This window comes from Sorex fumeus, unplaced genomic scaffold, assembly GCF_029834395.1.
Source record: "Sorex fumeus unplaced genomic scaffold, SorFum_2.1 ptg000165l, whole genome shotgun sequence".
NCBI lineage: Eukaryota > Metazoa > Chordata > Mammalia > Eulipotyphla > Soricidae > Sorex > Sorex fumeus.
In genome coordinates, this window is record NW_026606222.1 from 2867501 (window position 1) to 2883612 (window position 16112).

Sequence of the window (16112 nt, forward strand, 5' to 3'; positions counted from 1 at the left end):
AACAGGCAGAGTGTCCGGCCGGGCTCGGCCACGGCCCCGGCGTCCATCGCTCCCGCGCCGACACGTAAGCGCCGCCGCACTTCCGGCTCCCCGCCCGGGACTACAAGTCCCAGAATGCTGCGCGCCACGGCGGCCGCGCACGCGCTCTCGGCGCTTCCGGGGGGCGGGGCGGAGAGGCTCACTTCCGGCCGCCTCCCGTCGGGGCCCATGGTAAGGGCGCCGTGGTGGCGACCGGGACTGCGGGCGGGGGTCGGGGGTCGGGGGTCGGGGGTCGGGGCTGGGGACAGCCAGAGCCTGGCTGGCTTCTAACCGGGGGTGAAGGGGGCTTCCAGCGAGAAGGGGGAACCGGGCCCCGGCGCGGAGGTCACGTGGGCGAGCCCCGCGTGTCCCGCGCGTGTCCCGCGCGTGTCCAGCGCGTGTCCAGCGCGTGTCCAGCGCGTTGGGGCGGGAGAGCCGGGGTGGCGGGGATTGCACGGGTGCCGGGTGACCCGGGCTCGATCCCCGCATATGATGACCCCCCCTCCCACCTCCCCCCGCTCCAGCACCGACCCCCGCCCCTGGCCACACAGCTGGACCCTGGGCCCGTGCTCGCCCGCAGCGTGGTGGGGTGAGATCCAGGGAGCCACAGCGGGCAGGGCGCTTGCCTCCTTCCTTGCACGCGGCCGACCCGGGTTCGATTCCCAGCATCCCACAGGGTCCCCTGAGCACCGCCAGGAGGAATTCCTGAGTGGAGAGCCAGGGAGAATCCCTGTGCATCGCAGGGGGTGACCTAAAAAGCGGGAGAAAAAAAGTGGTTACAACCCAGAGAGCCACAGCTGGTGCCGGCTGCAGGTGTACGGGGACCCCTGTCTGGCCCCGAAGTGCAGAGGCCCTTAGAGGCCCCAAGCCCCTGCTGCCAGCTCGCAGGTGGCATCCTGGCAGGTGGCTGCGAGCTGTGGCTCTGTGTGTGCCTCTTGGCTGAATGGACGCATTCGAAGCGGTGGAGCAGATGGGACCAGTTGGCCTGTCTCCTCCCACGGGGACCCTCCCTCTCCGCGTGCCACCCCTTTCACCTTTCCCGCTGACCCTCAACGGGGCGTGGGCAGTTGGGTGGGCACGGGGGTTCTGCAGCTAAGCTGTGGCACAGTGAGGGGAAATCAGAGAAACGGTTTCCCGTCTCCCTTCCAGGCTGCCCTCCTCGTGGCCGTGCCCCGGAGGCTGGCCCCCACGGCAGTGGCACGGGCTGGACCTCTCTGCAGGCGGTGGTGCCCAGCCTCCGGGGTGGACCCCAGGAGGTGGCTGGGGAGCCGGTCAGCCCCGTCCAAGAAGAGCCCGCCAGGCCCCGGCACCGAGAAGTTCCACCCTGTCTACAGGTTCCACGCCATCCGTGCCTTCGGCTTGCTGTCGCAGCTGAAGGTGGCCCAGACGGCGCTGACTGTGCTGGCTCTGCCGGCTGGCTGCTACTGGCACTCCCAGGGCCTGGTGCCACTCAGCTCCCTGTACCTGGCCGGCGGGGTGGCCGGCTTCGCCCTGGCCATGCTCTGCTGGATGAGCTACTTCTTCCGGCGCCTGGTGGGCATCCTGTACGTGAACGAGGCGGGCACGGTGCTGCGGGTGGCGCACCTGACCTTCTGGGGCTGGCGGCAGGACTCCTACTGGCCCGTGGCCGACGTGGTGCCCCTGACGGAGAGCCGGGACCGGCCCCAGGAGCTGTTCGTGCGCATCCAGCAGTACAGCGGCAAGGAGACCTTCTATCTCCCCCTGCGCTATGGGCGCATCATGGACAGGGAACGCTTCGCCAGGGTCTTCGGGGCACTGGACCAGCTGAAGTGAATGGCCTGGGCAGCCCTCGTCTTGGGAGATTGGGGACTTGGAGGCGGCGGCAGCTCGGAACTGGGTTGATGGAGTGTCCCTTCTGCAGATCCCCTTGCCCCTGGGCCGGGCGAGCAGGCCACCGCAGGAAGATGGGGTCAGCCTGATTCTGTCCTTCTAGGCTCCCTGACCTGGGGCAGCCCATCAGGGCTCTTGCGGCCTTGGCTTCCACCCCTGCGCACTCAGGCAGTGATTAGGGACCTCACCCCAAGCCCTGCTGGGGCCCCGGGGACGGAGAGAGCCCGGGCTGAGGTGCTTTTGTCAGTCCGGTCCCGGCTCCCACCTTGTCCCCCGAGCTCAGAACCCCGAGGAGCGCCTGGCCCAATCCAAGAATTCAGTTTCTTGATTCGATCACATTGTAATAAGTGACGTCTCAATAAAAAAAGCAACAGAGAGGGGCTGGAGCGATAACACAGCTGGTAGGGCGTTTTCCTTGGACACAGCCGACCCGGGTTCGATTCCCAGCAGCCCATAGGGTCCCCCGAGCACCGCTAGGAGTGATTGCTGAGTGCAGAGCCAGGAGGAACCCCTGTGCATCGCCGGGTGGGACCCAAAAAGCCAAAAAAAAAAAATAGGTACGGCAATGACTAGGGACGTGGTGTCTGTCCCACACTGTGGATTCAGTGCTTGGCCCTGAGTGAGAGTGTGAATTTTCTGTGGAGTTCCCAGGAGGGGAGGTCGTGGGCTCCACAATTGACGGGCCACGTCTCGGGGGCTTGAGTGTAACACACCTCGCAGCTTGCTGTACTCATTCACGGTGCCATACCTTCCCCCTCACCCCACCCCCAGCAACTTCCAGAACCTTCTCAGTGTCCCAGACACACTTGCCCTCATGGACAGAAGTCCCCACCCTCATCATCCCACGGCCAGAGTCACCTGCCAGGGTGTGTCCTCGGCAGGGCAGCCCTGGGTGGCCTCTTCCTGGCTGTGAGTGTGGGGACGGACACACAGGTTTGACCGCCTGATTCCAGTTCCTTCCCTGGGGCCTCCACTGGAGATGGGGGTTGCTGGGTCCCACTGGCCACTCTGCGTGTCACTCTTTAGGGGGTGCCCGACTCTTCCTCCGAGGCACCCCTATGTCACAGTCCCAGTCCCAGCAGACGTGATTCCTTCATACCCATTTCCGTTTTTTCCCTTTAGTTTTTTTCCTCCCCCCCCCCCCATCTGGTGGTGCTCAGGGCTGACTCCTGGCTCCGTGCTCAGGGATCCCTCCTGGTGGTGAGTGGAGGACAGTGTGGGGTGTGGGGACCAAACCTGGGCTGGCTGTATGCCAGGGAACCCCCTTCCACATTGTGCTCTTTCCAGCACCCACATCCTTTTGTTGTTCGGTGCCTTTTGTTTCCGGACCACACCTGCCTGGTGATGCTCAGGGGTGACGACTCCTGGCTCTGTACTCAGGAACCACTCCTGGCGATGCTCAGGGGTCCTATGGGATGCTCAGGGGTCCCCCGGCAACTTCCAGAACCTTCTCAGTATCCCAGACACACTTGCCCTCATGGACAGAAGTCCCCACCCTCATCATCCCACGGCCAGAGTCACCTGCCAGGGTGTGTCCTGGCAGGGCAGCCCTGGGTGGCCTCAGGAACCTGGGCGTGGAACCCAGGTCAGCAGCATGCAAGGCAAACACCTCACCTGCTAGACTCTCTCCAGCCCCCACACCCTTAAAAAAAAAACAAACCCAAAACTTCCTTAGGGCTGCATAGATGTGTAATTCAGCCTCTGCATGTGGGCACCAGCACCACACCTCCCAGCCTGGCCCCCCAACAAAGCTACAGGGTGTGAGGTGGTTTCCCATCTTTACAAACGTTATCTAGGGGCTGGGGCGACATACAGCAGGGAGGGGGTTTGCCCTGCACGCGGCCAACCTAAGTTTGATCTCCCACAACCCAGAGGGTCCCCTGAGCACTGCCAGGAGTAAATCTTGAGTACAGAGCCAGGAGTAAGCCCTGAGCAATGCCAGGTGTGACCCCCCGAAAAGCAAAAATTAAAAAAAAAATGTTTTCTGAACGTGCAGACCATGTCAGCTGTAAATGCATCCATTCAATCCTGGTTGGGGAAATGCCACGTTCCTCCACCTGCTGGGTTCCTTCGGTCCGGGCCGTCCTGAGCTGGGGAGACCCCTCCAAAGATTCAGTCCCAAGTGGGGGGGATCCTAACAGAAGATGGATGTTCGTTGGTTGTGGTACTGGGTCGTATGCCTTGTTGATGAATACGTTATTACGGGACAGCGAAACAGGACAACAATACCAATGTCTCAGACATGAGCAGGAGGCCAGGATCATTTCGCCTTGGGGTCCCACCTGGCAATGCTCAGAGGTGACTCCTGGCAGGGCTGGGGCGGGGGGACCGTTTGGGATGCCGGGGGTCAGATCCTGTTCGGCTCTGTGCCTCACCCACCGATACTGTCGCTCCCGCCCCAGCCAGGATCATGTTATATCATGGAAATACTCTGCACCAAGAGTTCAAGTGTCTGGGGAGGGCGGTGGTTTCCAGGGGAAAGGGCTGTGCCCTGGTTCACCTCCCTCAGGCATTTCCGGGGACCCTGCAATGGTTGCTGGACTAACTTGCCTTCCCAGATGGCTGTGTTGGAACCCGCGGTTGGAGGTTTTGGTGGCGATGGGGTGGTGACGGATATGGTCATGTGGTCGCCGGGGGCTGGCATCAGGAGGGGACTAATATCCCATGGAGGGAGGCCCAGACTCAGGACACTGGGGGGTCCACTCGCACACAGGAGACCTTGGGGGGCCAGCAGGGCTTCTGGCCTTCAGAACGGAGAAACGGGGGGTTCCAGCACCCGATCCGTGTTCTTCAGCCCGTGGGGAGGGGCCCTGACACGGCCAGGGCCCTGGACACTGGGTTACCCGACAGGCACATCATATGCCCTAGAATGGGGGGACCCATCCCAATAAGCCCCCGATGGAGGCTCCTGTTGCTTTATCAGGATGAACGAACCCCCCAAAGGCAGGTCTCTGCATACCGTAGGCACAAGGCAGCTTTCTGGGCCTTTTTTTTTCTTTTGGGTCACACCTGGCGATACACAGGGGATACTCCGATACTCCTGGCTCTGCACTCAGGAATCACTCCTGGCGGTGCTCAGGGGTCCTTTATGAGATGCCGGGCATCGAACCTGGGTTGGCCATGTGCAAGGCAAATGCCCTCCCCTCTGTGCTATCGCTCTGGTCCCCCCGCCCCGCCCCGGCCTTTTTGATCCTGCAGTTCTCAACTATAAAATCGCGCCCAGTAAGAGCTGACCGGGCAGCGCCATCCCAGCTGCCCACAGCGGCCCCGCCTGAGCACCCCAACAGCTGTGCGCACAGCTGGAATGCCCCGAGAGAGTCAGCCAGGCTGGGAAGTCGTTCCCATCCACACGGGGGCACTTGCCCAAAATAGACTCAGTGTTTTGAGTAGGACTGTGTCCACTCCCGTGGACAGAAACCCGCTGCCTTGTGCCAGTCAGCTGTGACAAAATCATTCCATTCTGCCCACAAGGGGAAGCGGATTCCCAGGGCCCCACGCCCACCCCAGCATGTGGGAGCTCTGACCCCGGGCCGGCTGTCCACGCTGTCCGTGCCTCATCTCTGGGACGATGACAATGTGAACCCCCACCCAGAGTGACTTCCTATAAGGAAATGCACGGATGCAGTGCCCAGGCCCACCCATGTGCCAGCCAAACCGTCCTTGGACCGTCTCCCCTGAACTCGGGTGAGAGGAACGGGCTTCCTGTTCTCCCCTGCCCGAGGTAGACTGGCGGGGGACCCCCACTCTCCCTCGAAGGTGCCCACAAAGCCACAGACATTCTCCTGCCGCCGTTATAAATACTCTCTTTTAATTTAAGAATACAGATTAACACAGGAAACATTTAATTCATGGACTGGTGCGTGTGGTCAGCAGTTGCGTGGGGACGTGGTTAGGTTCCTTGACCTTGGTTGGCACTGTAGACAGAACACTGTAAACAAGATCATGGGCGGTGACAACAACACTCCTAGCTAGGGGCCGACCGGGGCTGGCGGGGAAGAGAGGCCCAGGGGACTGGGCGCGGTGTGGCTTGTCAGTACGAATTATAAAAAAAAAAAATAATTCAAACACTGCTTTATCATCAAAGTGAGGATCTGCTAAGACTCGCGGTGACTGGACTGTTTTCTGTAAGAGTGAGACCAGCGAGACACACACGAACTTACGGCACTCATGGGAAATGGGTCACTTCCGGCCCCTGACCCCCGACTCCGGGAGTCTGCCCTGCTGGTCTTGACCATCCTGAGCTCAGCCGAGCGTTGTTCCAGCCCCCCCGCCCGGCCCCCCAGAGAGTGGGTTTTGGGGACTGCCTGGAGTTCACAGGAACTTGGTAAATGGCTCAAGACATTTTTTCTCTTTTTAATCGGGTCACACCCACCACCTGGCCCCCTGGCGCTGTGTAATCCCATCAACGGCCAAGACTCAGAGACTATAAAATCCAGCTCCTGGAACCGCGCGGCCACATTTGCGGCCGCGTGACATCTTATCAGGGCATCTTTTTATGACGTCTTATTATCTCTTTCCTACTTTGGACAAACTTGCAGGCTATCGAATGTAGCCTGCCCACAGGGCAGAGTCTGGCAAACTCCCCGTGGCGTACCAAATTTGCCAAATACCAGTAACAATGATGGGTCTCATTCTCCTAAAGAGCCTTGAATATAATCTCAGGGCTAGGATGAAGGAGACGTTACTGGGGCCTGCTCGAGGCAATCGACGAATAACAGGATGATGAATGAATGAATGAATGAATGAATCGGGAACTGAATTCTCTTGGGGAGGGGTGAATGGGGAATCTGTGGTGGGTCTCCCGACGGGAGAAATTCATTTCTCTGTCCGCATCTCGCAGGGGAGAGGACAGTGTCCACGCCCCCTCCCTGCAGCCCAGAGGGTCGAGGTCCACCCCACAACCACTGGCCAGCTCACACCCACCACTTTGTTCTAAGCTCCTGGGAGGGGATCCTGGTTCCGTTCGCCTTCTGCTGCTTCTCCAAGGCCCCGGGGGCGGGGGGGGGGGGCCTGAACAGATGCATGAGCACATACTGCTCTCTCTCTGCAGTGCTCTTCCTGGCACCAGCTGCTCAGCCAGCTTCTACTCAGCCGGCAAAACCCTACTCACATGTCCCTTTCTCCAGGCTCCCTAGTTCCCAAGCGTCACGTCAGGCAGCCCCGAGACTCAGGGAACCGTTTTCTTTGTTTCTTCTTTCTCCTTGGTCTTCCTGGGGCTCGGCACTGGGGCTGGGACCAGGGCGGGGAGTCAGTGCAAGTTTCGTGAAGAAACAGCTGTGCAGGAATGAATATCCCTAGGGGAGAAGCCTGGACGAAAGACGGGGAGGGACCTGCCATCAGCTGGCCGGGCAAGTGGCCTCCTCGGCTGGCATCTGAAGCCCAGCAAGCCGGACTCTGCCCTTTGTCTCTGGGCCATTCAGTGGAACAAGAGCCCAGTGGGACCGGCCGCCTCCCGCCTTCGCAACCACAGAAGTGGCTGCTGCCAGGTGAGGAGACCAAGCAGACTCCACAGGCTTCCCGACACCCCCCCAGTCACAGTTCAGCTACAGAAACCCCAGATGCGGGTGGCAGGGCTTTCCCTTCCCAGGCCCAGCTGCTGTCAGAGGCGGCTTTTCTCTCTCCTGCCTGTGGCCTGTCACCCAGGCAGAGGGCGAGGTCAGGGCCAACATCCGAGAGGGGAGCAACCCAGCTGCAAGGCAGGGTTGAGGTGGGGAGGGAGCCGAGGCCGACCCCGACGGTGTGACCGACTCAAGGGCAGGAGGCAGCCCACACCCCCGCCGGGGCCACTGCTTTGTGCTTCTGACCCTTTGGTCCTGTGGGTGCCTGTGGGCCCCCTCTGTGATGCCGAGGTCTCGGTGACACTGGACAGGAGGAAAGGACAGTCTGGGACACGGAGGGTGGCCAGACAGGAGTGCCAGGTCGTCAGGACTTCCCTCAGATTCTCCAGGGCACACCCACCGCCAGGACGAGACTCAGTTTCTGGCCCCTCAGGGGCCAAGCCCTGCCCTCACCCCAAGGGTCTCCGTGCTGACGTCCTTACTGTCATCGGGTCTGACCTCCACCCTGGCGGGCTGAGCGAGCCACTGGCGATGGGAGGGCGGGTCGGATGGTGAGGGGCGAGGGGGACAACCATCCTCCCGCGGGTGGACTCCGGCCAGGCCCCTCGAGACGCCCTGAGCGGCGCCGAGAGGCAGCAGACCCCAGCGCCCCTGGCCCAGCCGCCCCCCGCACGCCCTCCCCACGAGAACCACCCTTCGGAGCACACGTTCACCGCTGACACGTGAGGTGAGAACATGAATTAGGCAAAAGAATCAACTGGATGACGGCGAGGGGGCGGGCCCCGGCGGGCGGCGGGAGGGGCGTCTTTACTTGAAGTCGGAGAGGATGTCGTTGAAGATGTTGAGGAACAGGTGTGCGTGGTGGTCCCTGAAGACCAGAGTGGGCCGGAAGCGGATGGACTTGTCGCCACAGCCTCCCAACACCACGCCTGGGGGGAGGGAGGGGGAGGGTTGGCCCTGAAGCCCCTGCCCACCGCAGCCGGCGCCCGCCCCCTCCCTCCCCTCACACCCCTCTCCCTGCCAGCGCCCAAGCAGAGAGAACCCCGGGAGGGAACCCGTGTCTGCCAGACACCCGAGGTGGCCGGGGCCGGGGGCTGGGGGCAGGCGAGTGGGGAGTACGCAGGGGAGGCTCACTTAGTTTTGTTGTTTTGTTTTGGGTCACACCCAGCAGTGCTCAGGGCTGACTCCTGGCTCTGTGCTCAGGGATCACTCCTGGCTCTGTGCTCAGGGCTGAATCCCAGTTCTGTGCTCAGGACTGACTCCCGGCTCTGTGCTCGGGATTGACTCCAGGCTCTGTGCTCAGGGATCACTCCTGGCTCTGTGCTCAGGGATGACTCTAGGCTCTGTGCTCAGGGTTGAATCCCAGCTCTGTGACTCATGGGTCTGTGTGCAGGCTCTGTGCTCAGTGCTCACTCTAGACTCTGCTCAGGGCTGACTCCCAGCTCCATGCTCGGGACTGACTCCTGGCTCTGTGCTCAGGGCTGACTCCTGGCTCTGTGTGCAGGGCTAACTCCCGGCTCTGTGCTCAGTGCTCACTCCAGGCTCAGTGCTCAGGGCTGACTCCCAGCTCTGTGCTCAGGGCTGACTCCAGACTCTGTGCTCAGTGCTCACTCCAGGCTCTGTCTCAGGGCTGACTCCTGGCTCTATGTGCTCAGGGCTGACTCCCGGCTCTGTGCTCAGGGCTCCCCCTTAGCTCCGTGCTCAGGGGACTCTATGGGGTGCCAGGGGTTGGACGCACGTCAGCTGCTTGTCAGGCAAGCTCCCTCCCCTCTGTACTATCTCTCCGCCCCCCAGAAAAAAAGACTTCAGGTAATTTGCTGCTTCCCCATGGAAGCCCTCCCTGATCACCTGCTCGTGGTTCTTTCCCCCCCACCCCCAGCTGCCCTCTTTCCTTCTTTGCCATCTCCCCGGCTGGTGCATGGAGCAGCAGACTGGCAGGCGACATGCCAACAACTCGGGGGTCCGCCGGGCCCCGCCCCGCCCTCCTGGCAGCCTCACCTTTGTTCCTGGCTATTAAAATGAGCTTATTCCGGATGGACTCGTCCGGGGTGTCGAAGGAGCAGAAGGTGCCCCGTCCCCGTACTCTGCTGATGAACTGGGGGTACCGAGCCTGCGAGGGGAGAGGCAGGCGCGGTTCAGAGCTGGGCCCCGTGCCAGCAGGCTTGGTGCCCTCCCCCCCACATACACCCCTGCCCCTGGGCTTCTGTGCCCGGCCTCTGGGGACTCTCGGGCGCAGCGTGCTTGTCCCAGCCCCCACCCGCCCCTCCCTGCAGGAGGGCACTAATGCAGCCTGTGCCTCAGTTTCTACCCTGTGGAGAAATGGCATAAAAGCCGCAGACCCCAAAGTGAGATCTCCGCCAGAATTGGTTTCTTCTGGGTCAGGTCCTGGGCCGTGGGCCGGTTCCACGGACATAAACCATCTCTCCGTATTGTCTCTTCTTTCGGAAAAATTTTTCTGTGGTTTTTTTTTTTTAATTTTTTTTCTTTTTGGGTCACACCTGGCAATGCTCAGGGGTTCCTCCTGGCTCTGCACTCAGGAATCACTCCTGGCGGTGCCATATGGGATGCCGGGAATCAGACCTGGGTCAACGGCATGCAAGGCAAATGCCCTACCCATTGAACTAACATCCCGGCCCCTCGGAAAAATTTTTATCATTATTATTATCATTATGATTATGATTATTTTTATTTTGGAGCCCACGCCCAGGAGTGCTTGGGGCTCATTCCTGGTTTTGCACTTAGGGGTTCCTCGTGCTGGGGTTCAGGGGACTCTATGGGGCGCCGGGGATCAAACTCGGGTCAGCCGTATGCAAGGCAAGTGCCCTCCCTGCTGTGCTATTGCTCTGGCCTGAAAAAAATTACAAAAAATAAACCGTGTGTGTGTGGTGGGGGGGGGGCTTCCCTAGTGGCATCTCGAGGGTCCCAGGGCCCCGCCTGGTGGTTCCCGCCCGCGGGGCCGCCGGGCAGCAACTACCTGCAGGTCCAGCAGCCCCGTGAGCAGGACCTTCCCGGCGTGGGCCGCGTTGCTGAGCAGGTCCTCACGCTTGATCACGTTGATGACCTCAGCCAGCAGCAGGTTCTTGGATGGGTCCCCCAGCCACGTGTTGAAGATCCGGTAAGGCTGCAAGGCAGGAGCGGCGGGTGGGGCCCCCAGCCTCCCACCGCCGGGGTGGACAGCACGGGCCTCGTCCTCAGCCCCCCAGAGAGGATAGTCCCCCCCAGGCACACTGGGCACCGCTCTGAGGGATGGACAGACAAGCATGGCCCCGGGCCCCTGAGGACGCGGGTTGGGTGCAGCCTCGCCCAGGACTGGTGGCATTTTTCTTGTCAGGGGACGTCGGGCACCTGAGCACGATGGTGCCTCCCGGGACTGCTGCAGTGGCTCTCGGGGAGACTGGGGAAACTGAGGCAGCAGCCATGATGGCGCAGTCCTCACAGAGAAAAGGAAGTGAGGCTCCAAGAGGAGCAGAGATTCGGGGCTCCCCGAGGGTGGGCACGGAAGGGCACGGAGGCAGTCTGGCCCCAGAGGCCCGCCCAGTTCACTGATCCCCAAATCTGCAGCACGGCAGTGCTGCGAGCCAAAACCTGACCGCCTCTCTTGCCACACGAGTGGACACATGGGACCAGACCTTGGTCATAGTGTCACAGACAGGAGTGTTGTGGGACTCCAGGGGCTACTTTGTGGTTCCTTCCTCTTCCCTGTCTGACTATCCAGATGGAGACGTGATAGCTGGAGCACCAGCCACACTTCTGGGCCATGAGGCCACCGTGTGGGTGGAGCCTGAAGGACTAGCGGAAGGTCCTGGTGTCCTCATGACTCTGTCCCCAAGTCCCGACCCCCAGCTCACACCCACCCTGTGCTGTCCTGAGAGGCAGCCAGAGGCCACACCAGGCGTCAGTGCCCAGGACTAACTGGTCCTCTCAGTGTCCCAAAACTCAGGATGTGTGAAGGGCTGAGCTCACCAGGAACAGGGAGCTGTGATTCCTACCGGAATAAGACTATTCTGAATAGATCCAGTTTTTTTTCTTTTTTTCTTTTTTTTCTTTATAGGTCACACCCGGCAATGCTCAGGGGTTTCTCCTGGCTTCTGTGCTCAGGAATTACTCCTGGCAGTTGTCAGGGGGATCATAAGGGATGCCGGGGATCGAACCTGGATCAGCTTTGTGCAAGGCAAATGCCCTCCCCCGCCCCTGGATACATCCAGTTTGATCACGTGACTGAAAATAACTTTGTGTTGTGTATGTTTGTGTGTGTGTGACCCTATGTAGTTTTGAATTCTGGCTTTGTTACTTTTACTGTAATTCTAATCAAAATGTTACCTTCTAATGAAAAATTTACCCATTTACTTATTTGTTTTTTTGAATCACACCCAGCACTGCTCAGGGCTGACTCCTGGCTCTGCACTCAAGAATTACTCCTGGCGGTGCTCGGGGGACCAGATGGGATGTCGGGGATCCAACCCAGGTAGAGGCAAATGCCCTACCTGCTGTACTATTGCTCCGGCCCCTGTATGTTTATTTTTAATTTATAGTTAATTAAAAAAACTTTTTTTGGAACTAGCACAGGCTGCGTGCTTTTGGGACCTGAACCTTATTGCAGCTGATTCCTGACTAATCTAAGAGAATCACTGAATCAGTGTCTCCACAGTGAGCGTGATTAAGGAGAGGCCTTCAGAAGGGCCTCGAGCGGAAACTCGGCTCCCCCTGCACCATTAGGACCCTGGTGGGTCATCACATCTGGCTGCAGTTACCTGCCGTCTGGATGCAGGCAAGGTGCAGAAGAATCAGAGAATGAGAAGAAACCGCATGAGGGGTGGCAAAGGTTGCTACAGGCACCCTCTATGGCACCCCGGGGGGAGTCCCCTTGGCTGTAGGATGGGGCAGGGAGGAGAGGGACGCCCACCTCCCCCAGCCCCCAGGGCGAGCCCCCACTCACAGCGTTGGGTCTGAGCTCCTCCTTGTGGAAGAAGCCCCCCGTCATCATCTTCTTGCTGAAGGTCATCACGTCGGCAGGGTCGTCCAGGCCCCAGTGCTCGTGGGCCCAGAACTTGCCGGTGCAGCCCCCTCCCGTCTGGACCTCATCCACCAAGAAGGCACAGCCGTGCTGGCAGGGCGGGAAAGGGGGCGGGAGGGAAGATGGAGCAGACGCCCACCCTTGGGTCCCTGCTGGCTGTCACTGCTTCCCTGAGCCTCCAACCTCATCCCCCTGCTCTGGACACCTCGGGGGTTGCTGCCGGTCTGAGGGGTTCACTTGCCCCATGCAGGGGAACGAGCCCCTTGCTCTACCATTAGAACTCTCAGGGGATTGGGGGGTGCTGGCTCAGAAAGACCCCTGCCCTCCCTTGCCCTGCCAACCCCCTCTGTCCCTCCCTGGACTCACAATTACTTGGGATCTGCATTTTCGCCAACTCATGCACGGTAGCCCCAGGATCTAGGCCCTCACTGGCGGGTGCCAGTACCTAGAACCGGACCCCGAGATTCACAACCCCTGGGCAGTTAAGCTGGACGGATAGGCTGACAAGGTGAGGTGCAGACTCAGGGCAGAGGAAGGGCTGGTTGGGGTGGGGCTCCCCCCTTAAGACAGCAAGTAGGGGCACCCAGAGGGGTGGCGCAGGGGTGAGGCGCTCGCCTGGCATGTAGTCTCATGTAGTCCTTGGGAGGAACCCCCAAAACTGATCTTGGAGGAGCCCTGGGACACTGCCAGTTGTCGCCCCAACCTCGCACTCACACCCCCACCAAAACCCAAACCAAACCAATCCAAGCTGGTAGGATGGAGGCCTCTTGCTTGGCCTGTTTCCCGCTTCCCGCCCGGCAGTGCTCAGGGCTGACTCCCGGCTCTCTGCACTTGGGGGTCACTCCTAGCGGGATCAGGGAACCACAGGACATACCAGGGATTGAACGAATTCGGTTCAGCTGCGTGCAACGCACACAACCGTCCCTGCGGGACTATCACTGGTCCCCTGAGGCCGCTTCTGCACTGAGCTTCTCAGAAAAGACCCTTGGGGGGCTTCTCTGCCCTCAGGCACCGCCTCAAGGCGTCAAACCAAACCTTTGCAATTTCCACTTGAGGGGTCACAGCGATGGTACAGCTGGGAGGGCACTCGCCTTGCACACAGCTAACCTGGGTTCGATCCCCGACACCCCGTCTGGTCCCCCAAACCCCATCAGGAGTGATCCCTGAGCGCAGAGCCAGGAGTCAGCCCCAAGCACTGCTGGGGGGGTAGCCCCCAAATCCAAACCGCCCTCCCCCCAAATTCTTTTCCTTGATTTGCAATACTGTCGATGATTAAGGGTTTTGAACCCGCAACGTCCAACCCTTCACTTTTTTTTTTTTGCTGCCAACCCCCCAAGCTGCGGTGTGGCCCCCTGGCACAGACCTTCCTAGATATGTCCCGCAGCTTGCGGAAGAAGTCATCGGACGCATGGTTGTCGCCGCCCTCAGACTGGATGGGCTCCACCACAATTCCTGCCACCGTCTTCTTCTTTTTCCGGTACTTCACGATCAGATCCTCGACCTGGGGGCCGGGGGAAAGGAGACTGTGAGCAGCAGAGGGCATGGGGGGGGCGGGGAGCGTGCCCTGAGCAACACCTGGTGTGGCCCCCGACCCCCCATCCAAACTAGAAGCCAAGGAAGAAAATCAGGGCCGCCAGGTGCATCTCTCAAGAGGACCCCGTGTTGTGTGGGTGAGGTGGGCGGCCGAAGTACTGAAGGGGCTTTCCCAGGCCTGGGGTGATGGCGACAGGGAAGGTGATGAAGATGAGGATGACGATGAAGATGAAGATTACTATTCATTTTGGGGCATGCCCAGGGCTTCCTCCTGGCTCTGTGCTCAGGGATCACTCCTGGGAGGCTCAGGGGACTTTGTGGGGTGCAGGGGACAGAATTCAGGCAAGTACCCCTCCCCCGGCCACTGCTCAGGCCCTGGAGGGCTCAGATTTGCTGAGAAGGAGGGGTCGAGCCCTTTCAGTGCCTGGCGGGAAATGAGGACACGCGGATGAAGTCGCATTTGATAATGAAGCTGGTGGCACTGGGACCATGTCCATGGCTGGAGGTCTGGGTTCCGCCCGCGGCAACGCCAGGAGTGACCCCCATGAATGGAGCCCCTGGGCACTTCCCTGGGAGGCCGCCAGACCAACCCCCAAACCAAACAGAACCCACAAATGCACCCGTGGGGTCGGAGAGTTAGCACAGAGGAGAGGGCGCTGGCCTCACACGCAGCCGACCCAGGTTGGATCCTGGCCTCTCAGTGATCCCTCAGCACACAGCCAGGAGTGATCCTTGAGCAAAGAACCAGGAGTGATCCCTGGATACTGAGCCAGGAGGAAGCTCTGAGCACCACCAGGAGTGATCCCTGAGCACTGCCAGGAGTGATCCCTGAGCACAGAACCAGGAGTGATCCCTGGACACAGAGCCAGGAGTGACTCCTGAGCACTGCCAGGAGTGATCCCTGAGCACAGAGCTAGGAGTGATTCCTGAATACAGAGCCAGAAGGAAGCTCTGAGCACCGCCAGGAGTGATCCCTGAGCACAAAACCAGGAGTGATCCTTGGATACGGAGCCAGGAGTGATCCCTGAGCACTGCCAGGAGTGATTCCTGAGCACAGAGCCAGGAGGCCTTGAGAGTCACAGGGATAGCCCAGAAACCAAAACCAAGCCAGGGTTGGGCCATCAGACAAGCCCCTGATGGTCCTGGGGGTTCCAGTGCCTGAACTCAGCCTGAAACAAGATCCTCATAGATAATTCAAGGGCAGACTCGATTCCTCATTAATGATTCGGCAGCTCAAATCCTGGCCCGGTAGGGCCCTCAAGGCTCCTGAGGAAAACTCAAGCCTTAGCCAGGCCGGCATGAGTTTGGTGGCTGCCTTCTGCCTTCTGCCCTCCTGCTGGTGTCCCCAAGTCCCGACCCCCAGCTCACACCCACCCTGTGCTGTCCTGAGAGGCAGCCAGAGGCCACACCAGGCGTCAGTGCCCAGGACTAACTGGTCCTCTCGGTGTCCCAAAACTCAGGGCTGAGCTCACCAGGAACAGGGAGCTGTGATTCCTACCGGAATAAGACTATTCTGAATAGATTCAGTTTTTTTTCTTTTTTTTCTTTATAGGTCACACCCGGCAATGCTCAGGGGTTTCTCCTGGCTTCTGTGCTCAGGAATTACTCCTGGCAGTTGTCAGGGGGATCATAAGGGATGCCGGGGATCGAACCTGGGTCAGCTTTGTGCAAGGCAAATGCCCTCCCCCGCCCCTGGATACATCCAGTTTGATCACGTGACTGAAAATAACTTTGGCCTCTGCACTGGGTTGGGGGTCGCGTTCTGTGGCTCTCGGGAAGCCCACAGTGCCACGGCCTCAGCACTGGGCACTGTCAGCCCAGTCTCGGCTCAGGCCATGCCCCACCCCCCCCACGACATGGCTCAGGGGGTGACAGTAAATCTGACTAGCACGAAAGGGAGGATGAGCCTCAGAGGTGAAGTGTCCCCGGTGGTCACACCTCGGGGAGGGGGACAGCCACTGTCCCCATCCCTGCGGGGACCCAACCAGACTTCTGAGCAGGCCACGGACTTGCAGAGCCTGATCCTGACCTGGGGACCTGGGACCCGAGAGACGCCTGGACAAGGCCCAGGAGGGTCTGTCAGCACCGTATGAAGCCCCCATTTTTTTCTCTATCTGTGTACCCCTTCCTGGAGGGCT

At 60.2% G+C, this 16112-nt stretch overlaps 4 protein-coding genes across 4 annotated transcripts in view; 2 read left to right on the plus strand and 2 right to left on the minus strand.

Annotated features, from left to right (window-relative positions):
• PMM2 (phosphomannomutase 2) overlaps positions 1-68 on the minus strand; it is an 8407-nt gene extending 8339 nt beyond the window's left edge. Inside the window, exon 1 of the mRNA XM_056107424.1 lies at positions 1-68. This exon is cut by the window's left edge and continues 34 nt beyond it. Within this exon, the coding sequence (XP_055963399.1) occupies positions 1-47 (47 nt within the window). The 5' untranslated portion in view covers positions 48-68.
• Positions 1-16112, plus strand: part of CARHSP1 (calcium regulated heat stable protein 1) — a 124668-nt gene that overhangs the window by 21346 nt on the left and 87210 nt on the right. The gene's annotated exons all lie outside the window — the stretch shown is intronic.
• Positions 172-2188, plus strand: TMEM186 (transmembrane protein 186). The gene is made up of 2 exons (XM_056107426.1): positions 172-210; positions 1168-2188. The coding sequence occupies exons 1-2, from the start codon at positions 208-210 to the stop codon at positions 1810-1812; spliced, it is 648 nt and encodes a 215-aa protein (XP_055963401.1). The 5' UTR covers positions 172-207; the 3' UTR covers positions 1813-2188.
• The window catches only part of ABAT (4-aminobutyrate aminotransferase), a 61460-nt gene continuing 51003 nt past the window's right edge, over positions 5656-16112 (minus strand). The window contains exons 13-17 of the mRNA XM_056107421.1: positions 13805-13942; positions 12364-12531; positions 10402-10548; positions 9426-9537; positions 5656-8356 (exon numbers count right to left, since the gene is read on the minus strand). Coding sequence (XP_055963396.1) covers positions 8235-8356; positions 9426-9537; positions 10402-10548; positions 12364-12531; positions 13805-13942 — 687 coding nt within the window. The 3' untranslated portion in view covers positions 5656-8234. The remainder of the gene's footprint in view (positions 8357-9425; positions 9538-10401; positions 10549-12363; positions 12532-13804; positions 13943-16112) is intronic.